General features: G+C 43.6%; 2 protein-coding genes across 2 annotated transcripts; one reads left to right on the top strand and one right to left on the bottom strand.

Moving 5' to 3' along the window:
- Positions 1–2,964: 2,964 nt before the first annotated feature.
- On the bottom strand, positions 2,965–8,103 carry LOC118385350 (phosphoglycerate mutase 2-like). The gene is made up of 3 exons (XM_035772421.2): positions 7,586–8,103; positions 6,523–6,703; positions 2,965–3,337 (listed from the first exon to the last, which is right to left on the bottom strand). The coding sequence occupies exons 1-3, from the start codon at positions 8,000–8,002 to the stop codon at positions 3,168–3,170; spliced, it is 768 nt and encodes a 255-aa protein (XP_035628314.1). The 5' UTR covers positions 8,003–8,103; the 3' UTR covers positions 2,965–3,167.
- Positions 8,104–12,491: 4,388 nt separating this feature from the next.
- LOC118385676 (neurofilament light polypeptide-like) lies at positions 12,492–15,358 on the top strand. The gene is made up of 4 exons (XM_035772891.2): positions 12,492–13,610; positions 13,939–14,063; positions 14,207–14,649; positions 14,785–15,358. The coding sequence occupies exons 1-4, from the start codon at positions 12,558–12,560 to the stop codon at positions 15,057–15,059; spliced, it is 1,896 nt and encodes a 631-aa protein (XP_035628784.1). The 5' UTR covers positions 12,492–12,557; the 3' UTR covers positions 15,060–15,358.
- Positions 15,359–23,214: the final 7,856 nt, after the last annotated feature.

Raw genomic sequence — 23,214 nt, 5'->3', positions numbered from 1 at the left:
AGTCACTTCACCCCCAACTACATGTAAAAGTTACCTTGACTAACCTGTACCCCCCACACATTGACTCGGTACCCACTGTATATAGCCAAGTTATTGTTATTTTATTGGGTTACTTTTTATTATAATTTTTTACTTAGTTTATTTGGTAAATATTTTACTTAACTCTTTCTTGAACTTCCCTGTTGATTAAGGGTTTTAAATGGGGGAGCGGGGGGGTTGAGTTATCTCCCTCCTTGACAATGGGAGGCAGTTCTGGCTAATCATGGCCGATGGGCCCCCAGGCCTGGAGAGGTGCCGTATGGGGCCTAATGGGGCTGGCACAAGTGGCCTGTTAGCCTGAAAGGACAGAGGGAGGGGATGGGGGGATGGATGGAGGCTCCAGGGTTTCTGATGTGTGATAACCCCACCGCAGGGCCCTCCATTCTGGCTGCTCTGATCCCGTGCGGCCCCTGTCTGGGTCTGGAGCACCCTCCTGATCCCCGGCTGAGATCCATACACATGCTAAACACACCCAGAGAGCAGTAAAGGAGTGAAGGTCACACAGCCCAGGCACATCCTATCTGAATTTCAGACGTAATCATCATTGAGGTTTGAGAGGACTCCAGAAGTTGGGTTTGAGTCTGTGTTCTGCATACTGTATTTGTGTTAATTACTCTGTGTTAAACTATTACTGCACTGTTTTTGAGCACATGACATGGCCCAGATTGGTGAAGAAGTTATTTGAATAAACATTGTTTAGATTCTGAATAGGTTACTGTGTCTGTGTGTGGACATTGTATGCAACACTTTTCATAGCACAAGGGTAGAGGGTGAGGCCTTTGTGTGTGGTAGCTTTAGTGGCTATTGTCTCAAGAGTTAGTATAGGGATATAATTCAATTCACACAGTGCTAAATGGAATATCTCATAGGGATACAACAGAGGACGTATAACAAATGCATGACACAAACTTTGTATGTCGGTGTGAAACTCATTGTTGCAGAAGGCTTAGTATCTCTGTTCGACGTTGCACCTTCAGCTTTAAGAATGTTCCAAATGGGAAAACCAGGATGACTCAGGCAGGCCCAAATACTCAGGTAAAGTCAAGGTGTGTCTGTGTGCGTTGTACAGTAGTCTCGGAGAAGTTGAAGCACATCGGAGTGTTCAATTAGGCCCATCGACTTTCCAGACTGACATGCAGAGGCACGTCCCTACCGCCTAGATCAACCTCAGCCTGGAAGGTGGAATTCTGTCGGCCTATGTGCCTGAAGTGTAGGTTTTCCAGATGACCTTTGCAACTATGATACAGTATGCATGGCAAAAATGGTTACACTTAGATATCTTTTGCGTTGGGACCGTTTCATGTCAAAGAAGTTCGACATTGGCTTAATAAAGCGATAGGCCAATATACCACGGCTAAGGGCTGTTGTTAGGCATGACGCAGCGCTCGACTTCATCTCAGGCCTTACAACACCTGTGCCAATACATCCTTCAAACACCGGCTTCTCTGGCATTCTCTGGTCTCTTCAGATGAAGTTTCTCTGCTGCAGTGAGCATCTCTGTGGGACGAGCTCACCCTGGTGGATTCTGGTTGCATGGCAACCTATTGGGCTCAGCTGCTTCTGTCTCCCCACACATGCAATTCTAATAATGTGGAAAATAATCTGAGTCACTCAACAGATAAGAACACGTTGAACCACCAGGGGGCACTCTAATTTCTCCTATAGATTATACATTGATACTCTAATTTCTCCAATAGATTATACATTGATACTCTAATTTCTCCTATAGATTATACATTGAACAACTCTGGTATTTACTTCCATATCAACACCACTGTTAGTAGGTAGCATTTAGCCTTTGCCTGCTCAATAGCACATTAAACATTATAATTGTGTTTTATATTTGAAAAATTGAGAGAAGTCAGTTCTGGGGCTTGATCATTTATTATGTGAATGAATACTTTTCACTTTAAATTAAGGATTTTATTCAATGCAAGAAGAGAAAAAAAACTATTTTTGAAGCAAGATTGATTGGAAAAGCTAAATTGTTTGTGTCAGTGAAGACATGGGGGGATACCTTACAGTATAGAACTTGAATAAGAACATCTGAATGCCTTACAACACACTGCTTTATAAGGTTGGTTGTAGTTGAGAATTTAATTAAAGATTTTCTAACTTAATTGATGGAAGTATGATTTTATTTATCCACTTTAGAACAGTGCTAGTTAGTGTAAAATTGGATTTTACTGCTGTCCCAGCTCTAGGTTTGATGTCATTTGCGTTCAATCTAATGTGAAGGCAATTCCTTTTAGTGCCCCCTTCTGTGACCCAGTCATCTGACATACAGTCATGATCAAAATTATTGGCACCCTTGATAAAGTTGAGCAAAATAAAACACTAAAATAAATCATACAAATACTGAGCTATATTGCCACACACACTGACTTTGCCCTGGTACCTCACCCCCCCACACACACACACACACACACACACACACACACACACACACACACACACACCCCCACACACACACACACACACACACACACACACACAATCCCCTGCACCTGTCCTTTTGTCTCCGGAGAGAGCGACTTGTCCAGTGTTAAACGTGTCCCTGGCCCTGAGCCAGCCCCAGCCAGTGTACTGTGTCTGTACTGAGGAGACGAGAGGGATGGGGAGGGACGGAGTCAGACAAGGTGCTGCTGCACCACAGGAACGCTGCCAAAAGGAACTCAGTGACCTTCCTCTTCTCTCTCCTCCCCGCTCTGCTCTGCTATCTGGATAAGATTATACAGCACCACCATCGCCATGCTTATACCAGTGAATTACCCATCAGGGAGAAAAGGAAGATCAGGTCATGGAGGATAAACGGAAGAAGAGAAAAGGTGGAGCAAGAAAGGAAAAGGAGGAAAAAGATTATAAAGGAGGAAAAACATCAAAACAGATGGAGGAAGAGGAAAGAGATAAAAGCAGAAACAGGCAAAGACACAAAAAGGTGTTTTCTTTATTTGTTGTGTCAGACTGTTGTGCCCTTAACACAGGGCTTTACCAACACCTACAGTGGGACTGTGACACTCCACAATAGTGTGTGTGTGTGCGTGTGTGTTTGGTTGAGTGGACAAGGCTTGAGCGAGAGGAGGGACAGTCACTTTTTCTCTTTCTCCTCTTGATGTCTCCAGGCTGGCTTACTTCTTAGCTTTGCCCTGGGCAGCTACAGCCTCCATGGCCTTCTTCACAGTCTCAGCATCTCCCAGGAAAGCCATGGGCTTGACGGGCTTCAGGTTTGCGTCCAGCTCGTACACAATGGGGATACCTGTTGGCAGGTTCAACTCCATGATGGCAGCGTCTGACATGCCTGACGAGACAGACAGAAAGACGTGTTAGGAGTGAGCAGAGGATAGTTTGTGAAATCAAGACTGATCATCCACATAGAGGAAATTCACATAAGGCAATGTATTTGACATGTGTATTCCCAGTGGAGGGGAAGTACAGATCCTCAAAGGCTGGTATATTTCTTAGCTAGTACCACCTTTGACAGGGGAGGTCATCCATACTCCTCTTTCAGGGGAGCGCTAAGGGGGGCCACTAAGTAGCTTGTTTCAGCAGACGTTACCTTTCTCTGCCCTTTCCCTCTGCCCTTTTGTCACCCCCTCTCCCTCTGCAACCCTGCAACCCAGCAACCCTGTCGGCATCACCCCGGTCTCACCACTCCTGGAGAATGCAGAACCTTTCTGCAGAAAGGTCGTGTCAGTAACGGGAACCGTGCCCATGGCCTTTTCCACTGTGTCTGTCTGAGCTCCAGGGAGAGAGCAACAAGCTATTTATAGACTCCTGGTTATCTGGAAATGTGCCTTCGGAAAATATTCACACACCTTAAGTTTTTCCACATTTGGTTGTGTTACAGCCTGATTTTGTTTACACAGTACCCCATAATGTCAAAGTGGAATTACGTTTTGAGAAAAATATATAAATTCATAAAAGAATTTAAAAAGCTGAAATGTCTTGAGTCAATAAGCACTCAACCCCTTTGTTATGGCAAGCCTAAGTAAGTTCAGGAGTAAACATGTGCTTAACAAGTCACATAATAAGTTGAATGGTCTCTATGTGCAATAATAGATTTTAACATGATTTTTGAATGACAACCTCATCTCTGTACCCCACACATTTCCCCTCAGTCAGGCAGTGAATTTCAAACACATATTCAACCACAAAGACCAGAGAGGTTTTCCAATGCCTCGCACATTCATAGACTTGTCCTGAAGCCACTCCTGCATTGTCTTGGCAGTGTGCTTAGGGTCGTTGTCCTGTTGGAAGGTGAACCTTCGCCCCAGTCTGAGGTCCTGAGCACTCTGGAGCAGGTTTTCATAAAGGATCTCTCTGTACTATGCTCCGTTCATCTTTGCCTCAAACCTGACTAGTCTCCCAGTCCCTGCAGCAGAAAAACATCCCCACAGCATGATGCTGCCACCACCATGCTTCACTGTAGGGATGGTGCCAGGTTTCCTCCAGACGTGACGCTTGGCATTCAGGCCAAAGAGTTCAATAAAACCAAAGAATCTTGTTTATCATGGTCTGAGAGTCCTTTAGGTGCTTTTGGCAAACTCCATGCGGGCTGTCATGTGTCTTTTACTGAGGAGTGTCTTCCGTCTGGCCACTCTACCATAAAGGCCTGATTGGTGTGCTGCAGAGATGGAAGGTTCTCCCATCTCCACAGAGGAACTCTAAAGCTATGTGACCAAGCTCCCTGACCAAGGCCCTTCTCCCCCATTTGCTCAGTTTGGCCGGGCGGCCAGCTCTAGGAAGAATCTTGGTGGTTCCAAACTTATTCCATTTAAGAATGATGGAGGCCACTGTGGTCTCGGGGACCTTCAATGCTGCAGACATTTTTTGGTACACTTCCCCAGATCTGTGCCTCAACACAATCCTGTCTCGGAGCTCTACGGACAATTCCTTTGGTTTTTTTCCTTTGGTTTTTATTCTACAATGTATAAAATAGTAAAAATAAAGAAAAACCCTTCAATGAGTAGGTGTGTCCAATCTTTTGACTGGTACTGTGTATATATTTATATATATATATAATGTATATACACTACAGTTCAAAAGTTTGGGGTCACTTAGAAATGTTCTCGTTTTTGAAAGAAAAACACATTTTTTTGTCCATTAAAATAACATCCAGTTGATCAGAAATAAAGTGTAGACATTGTTAATGTTGTAAATGACTATTGTCGCTGGAAACGGCTGATTTGAGAGTTGCAAAGAAAAAGCCATATCTCAAACTTGCCAATAAACATAAAATATTAAGATGGGCAAAAGAACCCAGACACTGGACAGAGAAACTCTGCCTAGAAGGCCAGCATCCCGGAGTCGCCTCTTCACTGTTGACGTTGAGGCTGGTGTTTTGCGGGTACTATTTAATGAAGCTGCCAATTGAGGACTTGTGAGGCATCTGTTTCTCAAACCAAACACTCTAATGTACTTGTCCTCTCTCTCAGGTGTGCATCGGAGCCTCTCACTCCTCTTTATATTTTGTTTAGAGCCAGTTTGCGCTGTTCTGTGAAGGGAGTAGTACACAGCGTTGTACAAGATCTTCAGTTTCTTGGCAATTTCTCACATGGAATAGCCTTAACTTCTCAGAACAAGAATAGACTGACGAGTTTCAGACGACAGTTATTTGTTTCTAGCCATTTTGAGCCTGTAATCTAACACACAAATGCTGACGCTCTAGATACTCAACTAGTCTATTGCTTCTTTAATCAGCGCAACCGTTTTCAGCTGTGCTAACATAATTGTAAAAGGGTTTTCTAATATTCATTTAAAATGATAAACTTGGATTAGCTAACACAACGTGCCATTGGAACACAGAAGTGATGGTTGCTGATAATGGGCCTCTCTACGCCTATGTAGATATTCCATAAAAAAATCTGCCGTTTCCAGCTTCAATAGGCATTTACAACATTAACAATGTCTATACTGTATTTCTGATCAATTTGATGTTATTTTAATGGACAAAAAAATGTGCTTTTCTCTCAAAAACAAGGACATTTCTAAGTGACCCCAAACTTTTGAACGGTAGTGTATATATATATATATATATATATATATTTATGTGACTGGGTGCATGTGGTGTACCATACTATGCCTAAAGGCCCAGCAGCTGTATTCTCACTGAGTTCTCACTGAACCACAGTAAGCAAACAGTTAGGTGATTAATGTCATGAGTGTATCATTATGTTAGTATTATCATTGTATTGTCATTACTACTGTGTACCATCATTACTACTGTGTACCATCATTACTACTGTGTACCATCATTACTACTGTGTATCATCATTACTACTGTGCATCATCCTTACTTGTTGCAGGCTGCAGACCTTTCAGTTTGTGCAGGGGCTATGCATCTGTTAGATCTGTGAGTCATGTGATGTTTGACAACATGCCAACATTCCTTGTGAAACACTAACTCTAACCTTTTCCCTGTACCTCCTCTCCCACTTCCTGACCCCCCTGTGTCCAGCCACTGCAGCAGCCCATAATACCAACCCTCTAAGTGCTTGACAATTCCGCGGAGGCTGTTGCCGTGGGCAGCGATGATGACGTTCTTGCCAGCCTTGATCTCAGGTACGATGACATCGTTCCAGTAGGGCAGGGCACGGGCAATAGTGTCTTTCAGGGACTCACATGTGGGCAGCTCACCGGGCTTCAGGCCCTTGTAGCGCCTTGACTGGTGGGAGGACAGAACAGCATGTTGGGTTACACTGCTCAAATGTATCATCACAAAAGCAGGTATGATGTAACATCCTAGAGGGCTGCAAATGAAACCTGGCAAAGCCTACGTAGTACCTCAAGCAGTACATGTCAGAGGAAATCACCCAAGTCATAGACTGTTGCTACCTCACGGCAAGCGGTAACGGAGTGCCAAGTCGAGGTCCAAAATGCTCCTTAGCTTCTACCCCCAAGCAATAAGACTGGTGAACAATGAGACTGGCCCCTCCCCTTTGTTTTACACTGCTGCTACTCGCTGTTTATTATCTATGCATAGTCACTTTACCCCTACATGTACAAATTACTTCGACTAACCTGTACCCCCGCACATTGACTCGGTACCAGTACCCCCTGTATATAGCCTTGTTATTGTTATTTAATTGTGTCACTTTTAAAAATCATTTTTACTTTAGTTTATTTAGTAAATTTCGTAACTTAACTTAAAACTGCAACTGTTCTATTCGGGGCGCATGTGACAAATAACATTTGATTTCATTTGATTCGTACAGTACATGTTTTGGCTCATACAAGTAACAAGTCTTACATGAGAAGTTCTAGAATTTCATCCAACACTGTTCCATCCATCCAATGAATGCTGTTTTACCTCGACTGAAATCTGCAAGTCTTGCAGGATCTCCTAAGCAAGTCATAAATCTCCTGAAATTGACTGGTTTCCTTGTACAATGGGAACATATTCCAGGGGTAGTTGCACGCAACGCTTTAAAATAATGTGTCAGGTGTTATTATTATTATTATGTTAGCAGTCACAGACCTAAAATGTGGTTCACAAGTCTGTTTTGTGATGTACTACGATTCACCACCAGCAACACCGGCCTCTTACTTCACTGATGATCTTGTGGAAGGCGTGGTCGTGTTCCATGGGGGGAGGGGGGATGTCGAAGGAACGACGCCAGATCTTGACCTGCTCCTCTCCGTGCTTCTCGGCTGTCTCTGCCTTGTTGAGACCTGTCAGGCCGCCGTAGTGGCGCTCGTTCAGACGCCATGTGCGGTACACGGGAAGCCACATCTGGTCTGTGCCCTCCAGGATGGTCCACAGGGTCTTAACTGCTCGCTTCAGCACGGAGGTGTGGCAGATGTCAAACTTCATTCCGGCGTCCTTGATGGCCTTGGCACCACGTTTGGCCTCTTCCAGGCCCTTCTCGCTGAGGTCGGCATCAAACCAGCCGCAAAATTTGTTGTACTGGTTCCACTCACTCTCGCCATGACGGACGATCACCAACTTATGGGCAGTAGTCATGCTTGCAGTGTTGCTTTAAATTCCTTTACCAAACACACGAGACACGGCCCTACCTTATGGTACACACACACTCTGAGACCAACAGCCCAGAGCGACTCCGCACACACTCTTTTTATAGCATTCTGGAATGAGGCCCTGCATAGCAGCCGGGCGTAAACTGCTCTCCACCAATGAGGGCACTTCACCCCCTGATGGACAGCTAGGCTCAGCCAATAGGGCAGTGCCTCCCATGGACTGGAGGGACATGTCCCAGCTGGGAAGGCCAGAGGTCAGGGATTGAGCTAAAATAGCAACATGACTTTTAAACCGAGAGCTGTGAAATAAAAGTGTAAAGATCAGAGTAAGCTGCTGCTGCTGAGGTGCTGTAGAGTGCACGGGAGGCTGCTGAGGGGAGGATGGCTCATAATAATGGCCGAAACGGAGCAAATGGAATGGCATCACACACATGAAAACCATGTATATTTGACCTATTCCACCTATTCCGCTCCAGCCATTACCACGAGCCCGTCCTCCCCAATTAGGGTGCCAACAACCTACTGTGGTAGAGTTTCTGACATCAATTTAAGGCAATGGAATTAGTAATCTGACTCCAAAACTAGAACTGATACAGGCAACTATCCCATGCAATGAGGTAGTAGTGACTAGGGTAAAACAGACTAAAACATTTTGTCTCAACATGGGGTTACGTTAGGGGAAGTTGTATAATATCACACATACTCCAGTAGTCCTACTGTATAATATCACACATACTCCAGTAGTCCTACTGTATAATATCACACATAGTCCAGTAGGTCTACTGTATAATATCACACATACTCCAGTAGGTCTACTGTATAATAACACACATACTCCAGTAGGTCTACTGTATAATATCACACATACTCCAGTAGTCCTACTGTATAATAACACACATACTCTAGTTGTCCTACTGTATAATAACACACATACTCTAGTTGTCCTACTGTATAATACACACTGTATAGTATCACACATACTCTAGTTGTCCTACTGTATAATATCACACTGTATAATATCACACATACTCTAGTTGTCCTACTGTATAATAACACACATATTCTAGTAGCCCTACTGTATAGTATCACACATACTCCAGTAGTCCTACTGTATAATATCACACATACTCCAGTAGTCCTACTGTATAATAACACACATATTCTGGTAGTGCTACTGTATAATATCACACATACTATAGTAGTGCTACTGTATAATATCACACATACTCCAGTAGTCCTACTGTATAATAACACACATACTCCAGTAGGTCTACTGTATAATATCACACATACTCTAGTTGTCCTACTGTATAATATCACACATACTCTAGTAGTCCTACTGTATAATATCACACATACTCTAGTAGTCCTACTGTATAATAACACACATATTCTAGTAGTGCTACTGTATAATATCACACATACTATAGTAGTGCTACTGTATAATATCACACATACTCCAGTAGTCCTACTGTATAATAACACACATACTCCAGTAGGTCTACTGTATAATATCACACATACTCTAGTTGTCCTACTGTATAATATCACACATACTCTAGTAGTCCAACTGTATAATAACACACATATTCTAGTAGTGCTACTGTATAATATCACACATACTATAGTAGTGCTACTGTATAATATCACACATACTCCAGTAGTCCTACTGTATAATAACACACATACTCCAGTAGGTCTACTGTATAATATCACACATACTCTAGTTGTCCTACTGTATAATAACACACATACTCCAGTAGGTCTACTGTATAATATCACACATACTCTAGTAGTCCAACTGTATAATAACACACATATTCTAGTAGTGCTACTGTATAATATCACACATACTATAGTAGTGCTACTGTATAATATCACACATACTCCAGTAGTCCTACTGTATAATAACACACATACTCCAGTAGGTCTACTGTATAATATCACACATACTCTAGTTGTCCTACTGTATAATATCACGCATACTCCAGTAGGTTTACTGTATAATATCACACATACTATAGTAGTGCTACTGTATAATATCACACATACTCCAAAGAACACACATGAGAAACTGTACTTATTCCCAGTACAACCACTATTGGGTCACCACAGGACAACAGTCAGCAAATACATACAGTCAGCAAATATTTATTTGGGATGTTTGAAATTCTATTCAGAAATGCACCAAGGTTTCAAACCGTTCCTACCACCCACTTAAACTCTGGGACCATTACAGGTGAAAATACTGATTCGGCATTAAACTGACCGAGAGTCAGGGTGGAGCCCAAACTACAGGGCCAAGTCAATCAATGCCCCTTTTACCAATCAAGTATGAGCCACATTGAGGAAAGAGAGAAATACAATATCAGCAAATACATTAGTAATGGAACTCTGGGCATGTAGCCAATCTGCATATCTTATATCACAAAAAAAGGACAGAGAGATAGAGGAATCACAAAGAGAGAGAAAGACTGAGGATGCTGCCGTGAGAGAGAGCGAGAAATAGAGAGAAAGGCGAGAGGTAGAGAGAAAGCAGGTAAAGCTGAAAGAGAAGGGTGTATGAGAGAGAAGTGGAGAGAATAATGCGTGGCTGGGTGTGGAGGGGATGGGTGAAAACACTACTGTATTCAGGTCTGGCTTTCACTTTTTGGGGCCCTAAGCTAATTTATTTTTACAACATGGGCTGTAAAGAAAATGTTGCAGTTTCAAAGCAAGTTTGCTACAATTTTACACATTTGCCATGTCAATATGACTTCTGAGTGAGAGTGACTCACAAAATCAATGGGGGCCCCCTGGAGGTCAGGGTAATTTGACCATGATAACTACAAGTATATATACCTGGCTAGACTCATTTACCAATCTAAAACATTTTAGCTGACATGGGCTAGTTGAGGGACTGTCAGTGACTGACATGGGCTAGTTGAGGGACTGTCAGTGACTGACATGGGCTAATTGAGTGACTGTCAAAATGCCGATGCACAATAATCTAAATTGCACCTTGTATACTCTACTATTCTAACTCTCAACAGTAAGTTGAGCCCCCGACTGATTTCTTAAAATGCCTGGGGCTTATGTTGATAACGCCTGGAACCGGCCCCGACTTTACTTATGACTCAGCTTGCGGCAGCACCCCGCACCTACTGTAGCCTAGCAACCCACATCCATCTCACCTTCAAGGCTTCTGCTTTGAGAACTGTCAGCAAAATACACACATACAAAAGAGACACACAAACACACGTAAATTCATACACTCTCCTCAAATGTGTACAGGCGAAATGCATAATATACTGCACATAAACATGGACTCATACCAGCCTGTTCTCTCACAAGATCCTCATACTATGCTTAAATGTATGGCCAGTCACTGTGCTATCCATTCTCTCAATCAACAGTCTGGGACAGTATAAAATGTGTATCTCCCCCTCCCCTCTCAGGAGGAAGTGGAGGAGGAAAAGGATGAAGTGGGTGTCAGCAAGGAGGAAGCAGAGTGTTATTGACCAGCTATGGTTCCCTCTTCACTCTGGAGCTGAAATATAAGAAGCTTGTTTCTCTTGTTAGGGAATAAACATGACAATATAAAAAGACCATTCAACTTCTCTTCAAATTCCTCAGTGTCCCTTCCAATTAAGGCAATCATGAAAATGTATTTGAATTAATTTGACCTATTTTGTAAAATAGATGCATTATCTATCATTATTATTATGATGATCTATTATTATGATTATCAATGCATTATCATCCCAAAAACACAAACACATCTTCACAGACATCATCATATTTATACACATTATCATTACAGCATCTGATTCAGAACCTCACAAGTATCTACAGGCACCAAACAGTAGCTTCCCAGCCATAATGTATAAATAAATAAACACATATCATCCAACCGCGTGTTCGGTGTTTATCAATGTGGGTTTTCTGTGGTCATGGGTGTCTCTCTCTAATTGGCCAGCAGGGCAGGTGCTGTGTCACTGTATGAGGAGAAGCTGTGTATAATATCAATGCATAGGCTGCTGTAGAATGAGGACAGCCCATTCATTTTCTTCCCCTACAGGGAGGACTGCGAGACCTACATTCAAATGAATTTCATGCGACTTTTCATTTTTACTATCGTTGCAGGTACAGTGCAGATTTATATTTCATTATCCAGAGGCTTTAGCTATCTAACTCTACTTTCCTGAACATTAACTTGTGAACATTAGTAGTCAATGTTACTGTGTATGACAGAAACAGTGTAGAGAAACTAGAAACATGTTAACCTCCTTTGTACCCTCAAAAACACATATCTCTCCATCTGCAACCTCTCCCTCCCCCTTTCTTTCCTTCTTTCCTTTCCTTTCTCCCTCTCTGTCCGTTGCAGTGTAAGCCTATCGATCCCGCATAGTCAGAGTTTGGGAATGCGCCTGCGTCAGAGTTCTTCCTCCTGCTATAAAAGCTGGAGCCACTGCAGCAGCATCAGTCTGGGTTCTTCACCTGAGCCCTACAGACACATTGACACAGAGCCAGACAGAGCTGCCTGCCCTCCCAGCCCAGCCATGAGTACCCTCGGCTTTGACCCTTACTACTCATCCTCCTCCTATCGCCGCTGGCACGTGGAGGGAGCCCCCCGCGGAGTGGTGACCAAGGGGAGGTCACGATCGGCCTTCTCCTCCCACGCCTCCCCTCTCTCCTCCTCCGTGAGCTCCCGTCTGCAGTACTCCTTTCCTGGCCAGGCTCTGCATTCATCCATGGCCTCTTCCTCCTCTGTGGAACTGGAGCTGAGCCAGGCGACCCAGGTGAGCTCTGAGTTCCGCACAGTGAGGACCCAGGAGAGGGCCCAGCTGCAGGACCTCAACGACCGCTTCGCTGGCTTCATCGAGCGTGTGCGGGAGCTGGAGCAGCAGAACCGTGTACTGGAGGCTGAGCTGGTGATGCTGAGGCAAAGGCACGGTGAACCCTCCCGCCTGGCGGCCCTGTATGAGCAGGAGGCGCGGGCCCTGAGGGCCGCCGTGGATGAGGCGCGTGGGGAGCAGCAGGCCGCCTTGGGCCAGAAGGAGCGCCTGGAGCAGGCCCTGAGCGCCCTGCAGGCCCGCTATGAGGAAGAGGTGGTGGCCCGCGAGGACGCGGAGGGCAGGCTGCTGGATGCACGGTGTGGGGCCGACCAGACTGCCCTGGCCAGGGCTGAGCTGGAGAAGAGGGTGGAGACCCTGCTGGACGAGGTGGCCTTCCTCAAGAAGCTCCACGAGAGGGAGGTGGTGGAGCTCCAGGCCCAGGCCCAGCTGGGGGCCCAGGTGGCTGTGAAGATGGAGGCAGCCACACCAGACCTGTCCGGTGCTCTGAGGGACATCCGGGCCCAGTACGAGAGGCTGGCGGCCAAGAACATGCAGTCTGCTGAGCAGTGGTTCCATGGGAAGTTGGGCTCCCTGACGGAGAGTGTTGCCCAGCACAGCGACGCGGTGAGGAGCTCCAGGGATGAGGCAGGGGAGTACCGCCGGCAGCTCAAGGCCCACCTGCTGGAGATCGATACCTGCCGGGGTCTCAACAAGTCTCTGGAAAACCAGCTACACATCATGGAGGACAAGCAGAGCGCTGAGATCAGCAACATGCAGGTCAGTGGTGGTACTGCAGGACGAATTAAACAGCAAATCTGATGCAAATACCTCAGAATAAATGCAATCTTAATGTGAATTTATTTATGTTTAGAAACTGCTCACTAATAGGTAAATGACTATGTCAGAATACAAGACACCAATAATGTTTTATATTTTGTGCCAAGTGGAACTGATTTAGTAATACAGAATAGGAACAAATAAGATTATTTTGAATACCTTTAAAATTTCATCCATTCAGACATTTTAAGCATATTACCTGTATTACCCACTGTAATTTTATGTTTTTATTTTTATCCACTTCATAACCTTTAAACGTCTCCCATAGGACACTATTGGCCAGCTGGAGAATGATCTGAGAGCCACCAAGCAAGAGATGGCTCGCTACCTGAAGGACTACCAGGACCTGCTGAATGTTAAGATGGCCTTGGACATTGAGATCGCTGCCTACAGGTAGGATGCTATGAGGAGCATTGGCCAGAGCTTCAACTTAAACAAATATAATGTAATAATAGTAATGCCAGTCCAGGTCAAGGAAAGTCTTTTGCTCTTTTATTCTAAAGTTTTATCTTTCCCATGATCCTTTACTTTTCCAGGAAGCTTCTGGAGGGGGAGGAGTCTCACTTCAGTGTGGGCGGATCAGGGGGTATGTCCAATGTCTATGGCCACAGCTTGTCAGTCATGCCCTCCTTCGGCCGCTCCATGTTCTCAATGCAGTCTAGCCTGAGCTCTGGCGCCCCCTACCTGATGACCTCACGCTTCCTCGGCTCCTCATTCATCTCTGGAGAAGACATCATCTCTACCAGCCTGGCCCAGCGGGACTCTGCCAGCCCACCACAGGAGGAGGAAGAGGAGGAGAAGGAGGAAGAGGAGGCGATGGCGGAGGAAGAAGCAGAAGAGAAGAAAGAGGAGGGACAGGAGGAGGAAGAAGAGGGTGGAGAGGAGAAGGAGGAAAAGGGAGAAGAGAAAGAGGAAGATGGGGATGAAGGAGGCGAGGAGGAGAAGGAAGATGGAGAGGATGCTAAAGATGGAGATCAAGGTTAGCGTTGGGATATTTCCCCTCAAAGAATATTCTCTATTGTTGTTGTGTATAGCTTACATGCTGACATTTTTACAAACCTGTATACTAACTAAATTATTCCTCTATTCTCAATTATTTCCTTTTTTGATATAGCTGGAGACGAGAATGCAGAAACTGCAAAAGAGGATGGAGAGAAAGATAAGGACGAGGGTGGGGAGCAGGATGGAAAGGAAGGTGTGGAAGAGGAGTGGGTAGAGAACGAGGGAGGAGATGATAAAGAAGGGGGAGATAAAGGTGAAGAGGTGAAAGATGAAGGTAAAAGTGAGGAGAAAAAAGATGACGACTCAGAAACCAAAGAAGGGAAGGGCGAACAAGAGATGTCCAAGAGTGAGGAGAAGAGAGAAAAATCTGCCGAAGAGAAAGACTAATCTGAAAAACCAAAGGCTAAAAAGTAAGTTTGTGGCCCAAGACCACACAAGCCAAAAGACAGTCTAATAAAACCTCAGCTCGGCAAACAGCAGAAATACCCAACATTATCGACTCCAGTGTGCTTGTTAACAAGGTGCTCAATACAATGTCTTTTAGTGCACTAATGCATCAAAATCAAGGTTATCTGCTAGCAGTTATAAGTCAATAAAATCAATAAAGGTCACACAATTCCTCTAGTGTGTGTGCAAGTCTGTGAGAGTGTGGTTTTAGATGGTTGAATAAATACTTTTGAAAGCCATGCAGAGTGTGTCATTGATTTTTGTTTGTCCTGATACTGAATCATGCTGATTAATAACTCAGTAAACAGTATTTTTTTTTTTTATCAGGATGAAATGTTGAACATATCATTGATACATCTTGAAGATGCTTAAAAACATGACCTCATAGTTAACCACAATGTGAAAACATATAAGGCCTGTTGTTCATCATACATGACAGCAGGTCCTTTCTCAATTCATTCATTAAAACATTTAACAGGTTATGTGTCATGATTTATAAACATTTTGTAAATGTTGAAAAAAACTATCTATTGAATGGTTTATAAGCTGCTTGTAACAAGACTGTTTAACGATGCCTATTAGCCTATCAGACACACACACACACACACACACACACACACACACACACACACACACACACACACACACACACACACACACACACACACACACACACACACACACACACACACACACACACACACACACACACACACACACACACACACACACTGGTGTGTTGCACAGAATTAGATATCTCTGTGTGTTGCACTTCGGGTAACCTGTCTATAATGCCGATCATGAATGGCGAACACAGCTAGTTCTCTGGGTTTGGAGTTGCCTACATCGAAATTCGGGGCACGCAGGCACAATCACGATGGCATTTTTATTACCTAATTTCAGGGCTGAGAACGATCAAATCTGGGATCAGTCGTGTGTTTTTATTGCTTTTAAGACATTGAAATACTGTGGAGCTGATTTTATGACTCTTCACAATTTAGTTGCTTCCTTCGGCACTCTACGTGAGTGCTGAGCTAAAATCCTGAGAGGAAGAATGTTAGCAATCAGGAGAGTCACCCATGGACAGCACCCAACATGGGTCTGCAATCAGCAGTCACCCATGGACAGCACCCAACATGGGTCTGCAATCAGCAGAGTCACCCATGGACAGCACCCAACATGGGTCTGCAATCAGCAGAGTCACCCATGGACAGCACCCAACATGGGTCTGCAATCAGCAGAGTCACCCATGGACAGCACCCAACATGGGTCTGCAATCAGCAGTCACCCATGGACAGCACCCAACATGGGTCTGCAATCAGCAGAGTCACCCATGGACAGCACCCAACATGGGTCTGCAATCAGCAGAGTCACCCATGGACAGCACCCAACATGGGTCTGCGATCAGCAGAGTCACCCATGGAAAGCACCCAACATAGGTCTGCGATTAGCAGAGTCACCCATGGACAGCGCCCAACATGGGTCTGCGATCAGCAGAGTCACCCATGGACAGCACCCAACATGGGTCTGCAATCAGCAGAGTCACCCATGGACAGCACCCAACATGGGTCTGCAATCAACAGAGTCACCCATGGAAAGCACCCAACATAGGTCTGCGATCAGCAGAGTCATCCATGGAAAGCACCCAACATAGGTCTGCGATCAGCAGAGTCACCCATGGACAGCGCCCAACATGGGTCTGCGATCAGCAGAGTCACCCATGGACAGCACCCAACATGGGTCTGCAATCAGCAGAGTCACCCATGGACAGCACCCAACATGGGTCTGCAATCAACAGAGTCACCCATGGACAGCACCCCACATGGGTCTGCAATCAGCAGAGTCACCCATGGACAGCACCCAACATGGGTCTGCGATCAGCAGAGTCACCCATGGAAAGCACCCAAGATAGGTCTGCGATCAGCAGAGTCACCCATGGACAGCGCCCAACATGGGTCTGCGATCAGCAGAGTCACCCATGGACAGCACCCAACATGGGTCTGCAATCAGCAGAGTCACCCATGGACAGCACCCCACATGGGTCTGCAATCAGCAGAGTCACCCATGGACAGCACCCAACATGGGTCTGAAATCAGCAGAGTCACCCATGGACAGCACCCAACACGGGTCTGCAATCAGCAGAGTCACCCATGGACAGCACCCAACATGGTGCTGTCCCAACATGGTGCTTCAATTTAATATAATAGTCACATACTAAATTCCAAACAACCTAAATCGCTTAAAACAATTAACTTGCGCCTAATGATGCACCAAGCAAAACTGTATTGCAGAGGACTGGACATAGTACCTTCAGAAAATATTCACACATCTTGACTTTTTCCACATTTTGTTTTGTTACTACCTGAAATTAACCTTTTGCGACGAGCAATCCCGGTTCCGGGATCGTAATCATAGCCTCAAACGAATTCGCATAATGCAGCGGACATAAATACCCCTAGAAACTTTTCCTATTCAGGAACATCGCAAATTAAATTAAATAAATATATTCAAACACAAGCTTAGGCTTTTGTTAACAACACTGTCATCTCAGATTTTAAAAATATGCGTTACAGCCAACACTAGACAAGCATTTGTGTAAGTTTATCATGGCATAATGCTATGCTAGGCTCTGCTGGCAGCAGGCAACATTTTCACGAAAATAAGAAAAGCAACCAAATTAAATCATTTACCTTTGAAGAACTTCAGATGCTTTCACTCAGGAGACTCCCAGTTAGATTAGCAAATGTTCCTTTTTTCCAAAAATATTTTTTTTGTAGGCGAAATAGCTCCCGTTTCTTCATCCATGCTTGGCTGAGAAATCGACCTGAAAATGCTACAACTACAACGACAAACTTTTTTCAAAATTTGCTCCATAATATCGACAGAAACATGGCAAACGTTGTTTAGGATCCATCCTCAAGGTGTTTTAAACATATATATTCGATAATATATCCGTCGAGGCAATTGGTTTCTCATAAGAAGCGATTGGAAAAATGGCTACCTCAGTATTTTACGCAAGATTTTCTGCGGGAGACACCATGTGACCACTTGCTATATATGGTCCCTTACGGCTATTCTTCAATGGAAATGCGTAAAAAGACGTCATAATGCTGTAGACACCTTGGGGAATAAGCTCATTCGTAGCTCATTCACAGCCATATAAGGAGTCATTGGCATGAGGCGGTTTAAAAAAATGCGGCACTTCCTGGTTGGATTTTTATCTGAGTTTCGCCTGTAACATCAGTTCTGTGGCACTCACAGACAATATCTTTGCAGTTTTGGAAACGTCAGAGTGTTTTCTTTCCAAAGCTGTCAATTATATGCATAGTCGAGCATCTTTTCGTGACAAACTATCTTGTTTAAAACGGGAACGTTTTTCATCCAAAAATGTTAATAGCGCCCCCTAATGCATAATAAAAATGAATTAAATTCCGATTGGGTGCCACTGGCCTACACACAATACCCCATAATGTCAACATGGAATTATGTTTTTAGACATTCTTACACATTTATTAAAAATGAAAAGCTGAAATGACTTGAGTCAGTATGTATTCATTCCCTTTGTTATGGCAAGCCTAAATAAGTTTAGGTGTAAAACATATGCTAATCAAGTCACATAATAAGTTGGATGTGTGCATAACAATGTTTAATATGATTTTTGAATGACAACCTCATCTCTGTACCCGACACAGAGAATTATCTGTAAGGTTCCTCAGTTGAGCAGTGAATTTCAAACACAGATTCAAACACAAAGACCAGGGAGGTTTTCAAATGCCTCGCAAAGAAGGGCACCTATTGGTAGATGGGTAAAAATAAAAAATGCAGACATTGAATATCCCTTTTAGCATGGCAAAGTAATCAATTACACTTTGGATGGTGTATCAATACAACCAGTCACTACAAAGATACAGGCATCCTTCCTAACTCAGTTGCCTGAGAGGAAGGAAACCACTCAGGGATTTCACCATGAGACCAATGGTGACTTTAAAAGTTTAATGGCTGTGATAGGAGAAAACTGGGGATGGATGAACAAGATTATAGTTGCTCCATAATACTAACCTGAAGCGTGTAAAAATGGTCTGTTCTTGGTTGCAACACTCAGTACAGAGTTCAAACTCTGCACTCCAATATACAAATCTGGGTTTGGCAGATGCCAGGAGAACGCTACCTGGCCCCATGCATACTACCAACTATAAAGTTTGGTGAAGGAGGAACAATGGTCTGGGGCTGTTTTTCATGGTTCGTGCTACACTCCTTAATTCCAGTGAAGGGAAATTTTAACTCTACAGCATACAAGGCCCTCTCCTGGTTCAGCATGAGGGTATGGAAGAACTTGACTGGCCTGCACAGAACCATGACCTCAACCCCACCGAACACCTTTGGGATGAATTGGAACGGCGGCTGCAAGCCAGGCCTAATCGCCCATCATCAGTGCCCAACCTCACTAATGCTCCTATGGCTGAATGGGGTAGCAAGTCCACACAGCAATGTTCCAACATCTAGTGGAAAGCCTTCCCAGAAGAGTGGAGGCTGTTATAGCAGCAAAGGGGGAGCCAACTCCATATTAATGCCCATGATTTTGGAATGAGATGTTAATTTTAAAATGAATAATGTGCAAATGCTTTTTATTGCTTTATTTTATTTTCAATACATTTGCAAAAAATAAATTAAACTTGTTTTCACTTTTTCATTATGTGGTATTGTGTGTAGATGGGTGAGATTTTTATTTTATTTAATCCATTTTGAATTCAGGCTGTAACACAACTAAATGTGGAATAAGTCAAGGGATATGAATACTTTCTGAAGGCACTGTTTATCAGTCATAAAACGTATTTCTAAACTACTCAGCATGGTCTCATAGACGAGATAACATAATAACATAATAAAAGTAAATCCTGGATACTGAAATTAGCATGATATCTTCTTATGGCTTGGGGGCAGTATTTCGTCGTCTGGATGAGAAGGGTGTCCAAAGTAAACTGCATGTTACTCAGGGCCAGAAGGATATGCATATAATTGGTAGATTTGGATAGAAAACACTCTAAAGTTTCCAAAACGGTTAAAAAGAATGTCTGTGAGTATAACAGAACTGATATGCCAGGCAAAACCTGAGGAAAATCCATCCAGGAAGTGGGATTTTTTTTATGTGGGTATTTTCAATTGAATGCCTATAGAGTATCTAATGGGCGAGGACCCAGATTGCAGTTCCTATGGCTTCCACTAGATGTCAACAGTCTTTAGACATTGTTTCCGGCTTGTTTTCTGAAAAATGAAGAAGAATGAGACCTTTCTGTCAGTGGACTGTAGAATCATGCAGTGCTGGTTTGCGCGCGTGACCAAGTGCGCACCCTTCGTTGTTTTTTTATCCGTTTGAAATATGATCAATTATTTAGACAATTGACAACCTGAGGATTAATTATTAACATCGTTTGACATGTTTCAACGAACTTTACCGGTACTATTAGGATGTATTCGTCTGCATGTTCTGACTGCCTTTGAGCCAGTGGATTACTGAACAAAACGTCCCAACAAAACAGAGTTTTTGGGATATAAAGAGGGACTTTATTGAACAAAAATTACATTTATTATGTAGCTGGGACTCTTGTGACTGCAACCATATGAAGATCTTCAAAGGTAAGTGGTTAATTTTATCGCTATTTCTGACTTTTGTAATTCCTTTACTTGGTTGTAAATTGCTTGTATGCTTTTGTAAGTGGGGCGCTGTCCTCAGATAATCACATGGTATGCTTTCGCGGTAAAGCCTTTTTGAAATCTGACAAAGCGGCTGGATTAACAAGAAGTTAATTTTTAAGCTGATGTATAGCACTTGTATTTTTTATGAATATTTATGACTATTTTTGTATTTTGAATTTGGCGCTCTGCAATTTCACCGAATGTTGTCAAGGTGGGTCGCTAGCGGAACGCCTGCGCCAGAGAGGATATACTACTTTTGGTAAGGTTACATATGACATAAGGTTACTTAAAGCATAACTAAAAGGAGGCAGGCTGGTCGGGGTGGGTGCTCATATAACATGATTGTCTAGCAACCGCTTGGTCGGGGTGGGTGCTCATATAACATGATTGTCTAGCAACCGCTTGGTCGGGATGGGTGCTCATATAACATGATTGTCTAGCAACCGCTTGGTCGGGGTGGGTGGGCATATAAAATGAGGGAAACAGATTTACTTTTACTATGTTACTGCTATGTTACTGCTATTTACTATGTCTGCCCCTGAGTCCAGTTTGACGTACTAGGGCAGAGGCTTTACATGTATTGGAATTAAAACGTGACAAGTTTTATAACCCACTACTTTTTTGCCTGCTTTGGTTTGTTTTTATTCATGCAATTTGGCAAAGTCCACTGATGAAATGGGTTGAAATCGCACTGAGTGAGCATAGAGCGTCGTCCCCGTAGTGTCGTCCCCGACCAGCAGTGTCGGCAGGTGCAGTAAGGTTCAGCCCAGATCAGATGAGGACAAGCAACGTGAGGACAAGCAACGGAGGAACAGCTCATATAGTCAATTTACACTCGTAGCCGACAGGCAAACCTCTCTAAGGTTTTTCTTCTTTTGATGTATGTTGTAATCTTACTTGTTTATTTTACTTCATGAGATTACAGCTGGATGCGCTCACATCGGACAATTTAACTTAAATTGAGCTGCTTTCGTGTGTCCCTTTAACAGCACGCAGCAAAGGGAAAGTGTGCAGACACATGCCACAGTCCTAGCTAGGCTACTAAAATGTCGCAGTCTGGTTTGGGTTTTTAAAGCAATGACAATGAATAACCAAAAAACAAAACCTGCAAGAAAACACCATGCAAAAGAGAAACATGGAGGCATATTTTAGCAACATTTTGAGCAGTAACCCAAGCTGGCTACTCAACTACAATATAATGTTGCATTCTACCGTACCTGTGATCCATGCAGTGCAAAAAAAATTAAAACATGTTTTAAGTTTAAATGTTAAAACAAACCTATAGCTATGTTTTTGTTATTTGTTGTTAAATACTTTCTGATTAGGGTTGCAGCATATTATGCACATCTGCAAGCATAGCAGTCAAGGCTGGACAAATATTATTTATAAGAGATAAAATAGCATGCCAAATAGCATGTTTTAATATGTTAGAATGCTATATACAGCATTCTCTGTATATAAGTGGACATTGTAAAGAGCCATATTTTTTCTAATAAAACAATGGCCAGTTTGGGTTGCAGTTGCACGTTTTTTTTGTGAAAACAAATAGGTTATGTCTGGCCCGCAAATTAGTTTTGTTTTTTATATAGGTCCCTTGCACGGATTGAGTTTGACACCCCTGGGCCAGCTGATCCACATAGCAAGCTAAAAACACTGCTGGGAGGATGTCATGTCATTGGAGGAGTGGGTGAGTGACCAACAACCCCCCCCCCCCCATATCGTTTCTCAGTGTCTACAGCTAGAGATGCAGGTGTCATTTGGTTAGCTGGCAAGAAATGTGATTCGCTTTGCTAGCAAGCTATCTATGCTGAACTTGAACGATTGTTACCCACATTTAGCATATCTCTTAGTTGTCAGTCAAATGTATTTGGCATTGATCAAATGGGTGGGCAGGCAGACAAGTTCCCATTCAGTTGTCAAAACGTGGGTTTGGACAAGCATGCATTGGCAGGCAAGATGCAGAAGGACAAGCAATCTACTATTCCCCATTGTTTCACTGCAATGCTGATGAGCAACTAGCTTCAAAAGCTTGAGAGGGTTTATCCAATGTTCCCTTGTTCGATTTTAGCTTATCTTGCTCTGGCTAGCATTAGTTGTTGATCATGTTGTTGTAGATGTGCAAAGGCAACTGAGGGAGAGATACCTTTTTATGGTTGTTTGATCAATAGGACTGTGAAGTTCCCAAATGTAAGAGGACTCCCGTGGTATGTACATATTTGCAGAAATCCATTCAGGTGTATTTTGTGGCTTTTGGCCAATGTGTTGTCATGCTCTAAAGTAAACACACAGTCCATTCCAAAGTGAATGACGGCAGGCCTGTGTGGCAAATGGCTTATTTGATTGGCTATTAGCTCTGATTGGCTATGGCATACCGGTCTGCATAGACACCAGTCCTGGACAA

This window comes from Oncorhynchus keta, chromosome 6 (genome assembly GCF_023373465.1).
Source record: "Oncorhynchus keta strain PuntledgeMale-10-30-2019 chromosome 6, Oket_V2, whole genome shotgun sequence".
Lineage (NCBI taxonomy): Eukaryota > Metazoa > Chordata > Actinopteri > Salmoniformes > Salmonidae > Oncorhynchus > Oncorhynchus keta.
The sequence above is the reverse complement of the archived record's forward strand: the minus strand, read 5'-3'. Positions and strand labels throughout refer to the sequence as shown.

Bases quoted from the DNA above. Each gene is read 5' to 3' on its own strand.
- LOC118385350 (XM_035772421.2), bottom strand. From the start codon at position 8,002: ATGACTACTGCCCATAAGTTGGTGATCGTCCGTCATGGCGAGAGTGAG. The intron at 6,704-7,585 runs GTAAGAGGCCGG...TCCTCCCACCAG, and splicing joins TCCACAAGATCATCAGTGAA to TCAAGGCGCTACAAGGGCCT. The intron at 3,338-6,522 runs GTTGGTATTATG...CTGTCTCGTCAG, and splicing joins AATTGTCAAGCACTTAGAGG to GCATGTCAGACGCTGCCATC.
- LOC118385676 (XM_035772891.2), top strand. From the start codon at position 12,558: ATGAGTACCCTCGGCTTTGACCCTTACTACTCATCCTCCTCCTATCGC. The intron at 13,611-13,938 runs GTCAGTGGTGGT...CGTCTCCCATAG, and splicing joins CTGAGATCAGCAACATGCAG to GACACTATTGGCCAGCTGGA. The intron at 14,650-14,784 runs GTTAGCGTTGGG...TTTTTGATATAG, and splicing joins TGCTAAAGATGGAGATCAAG to CTGGAGACGAGAATGCAGAA.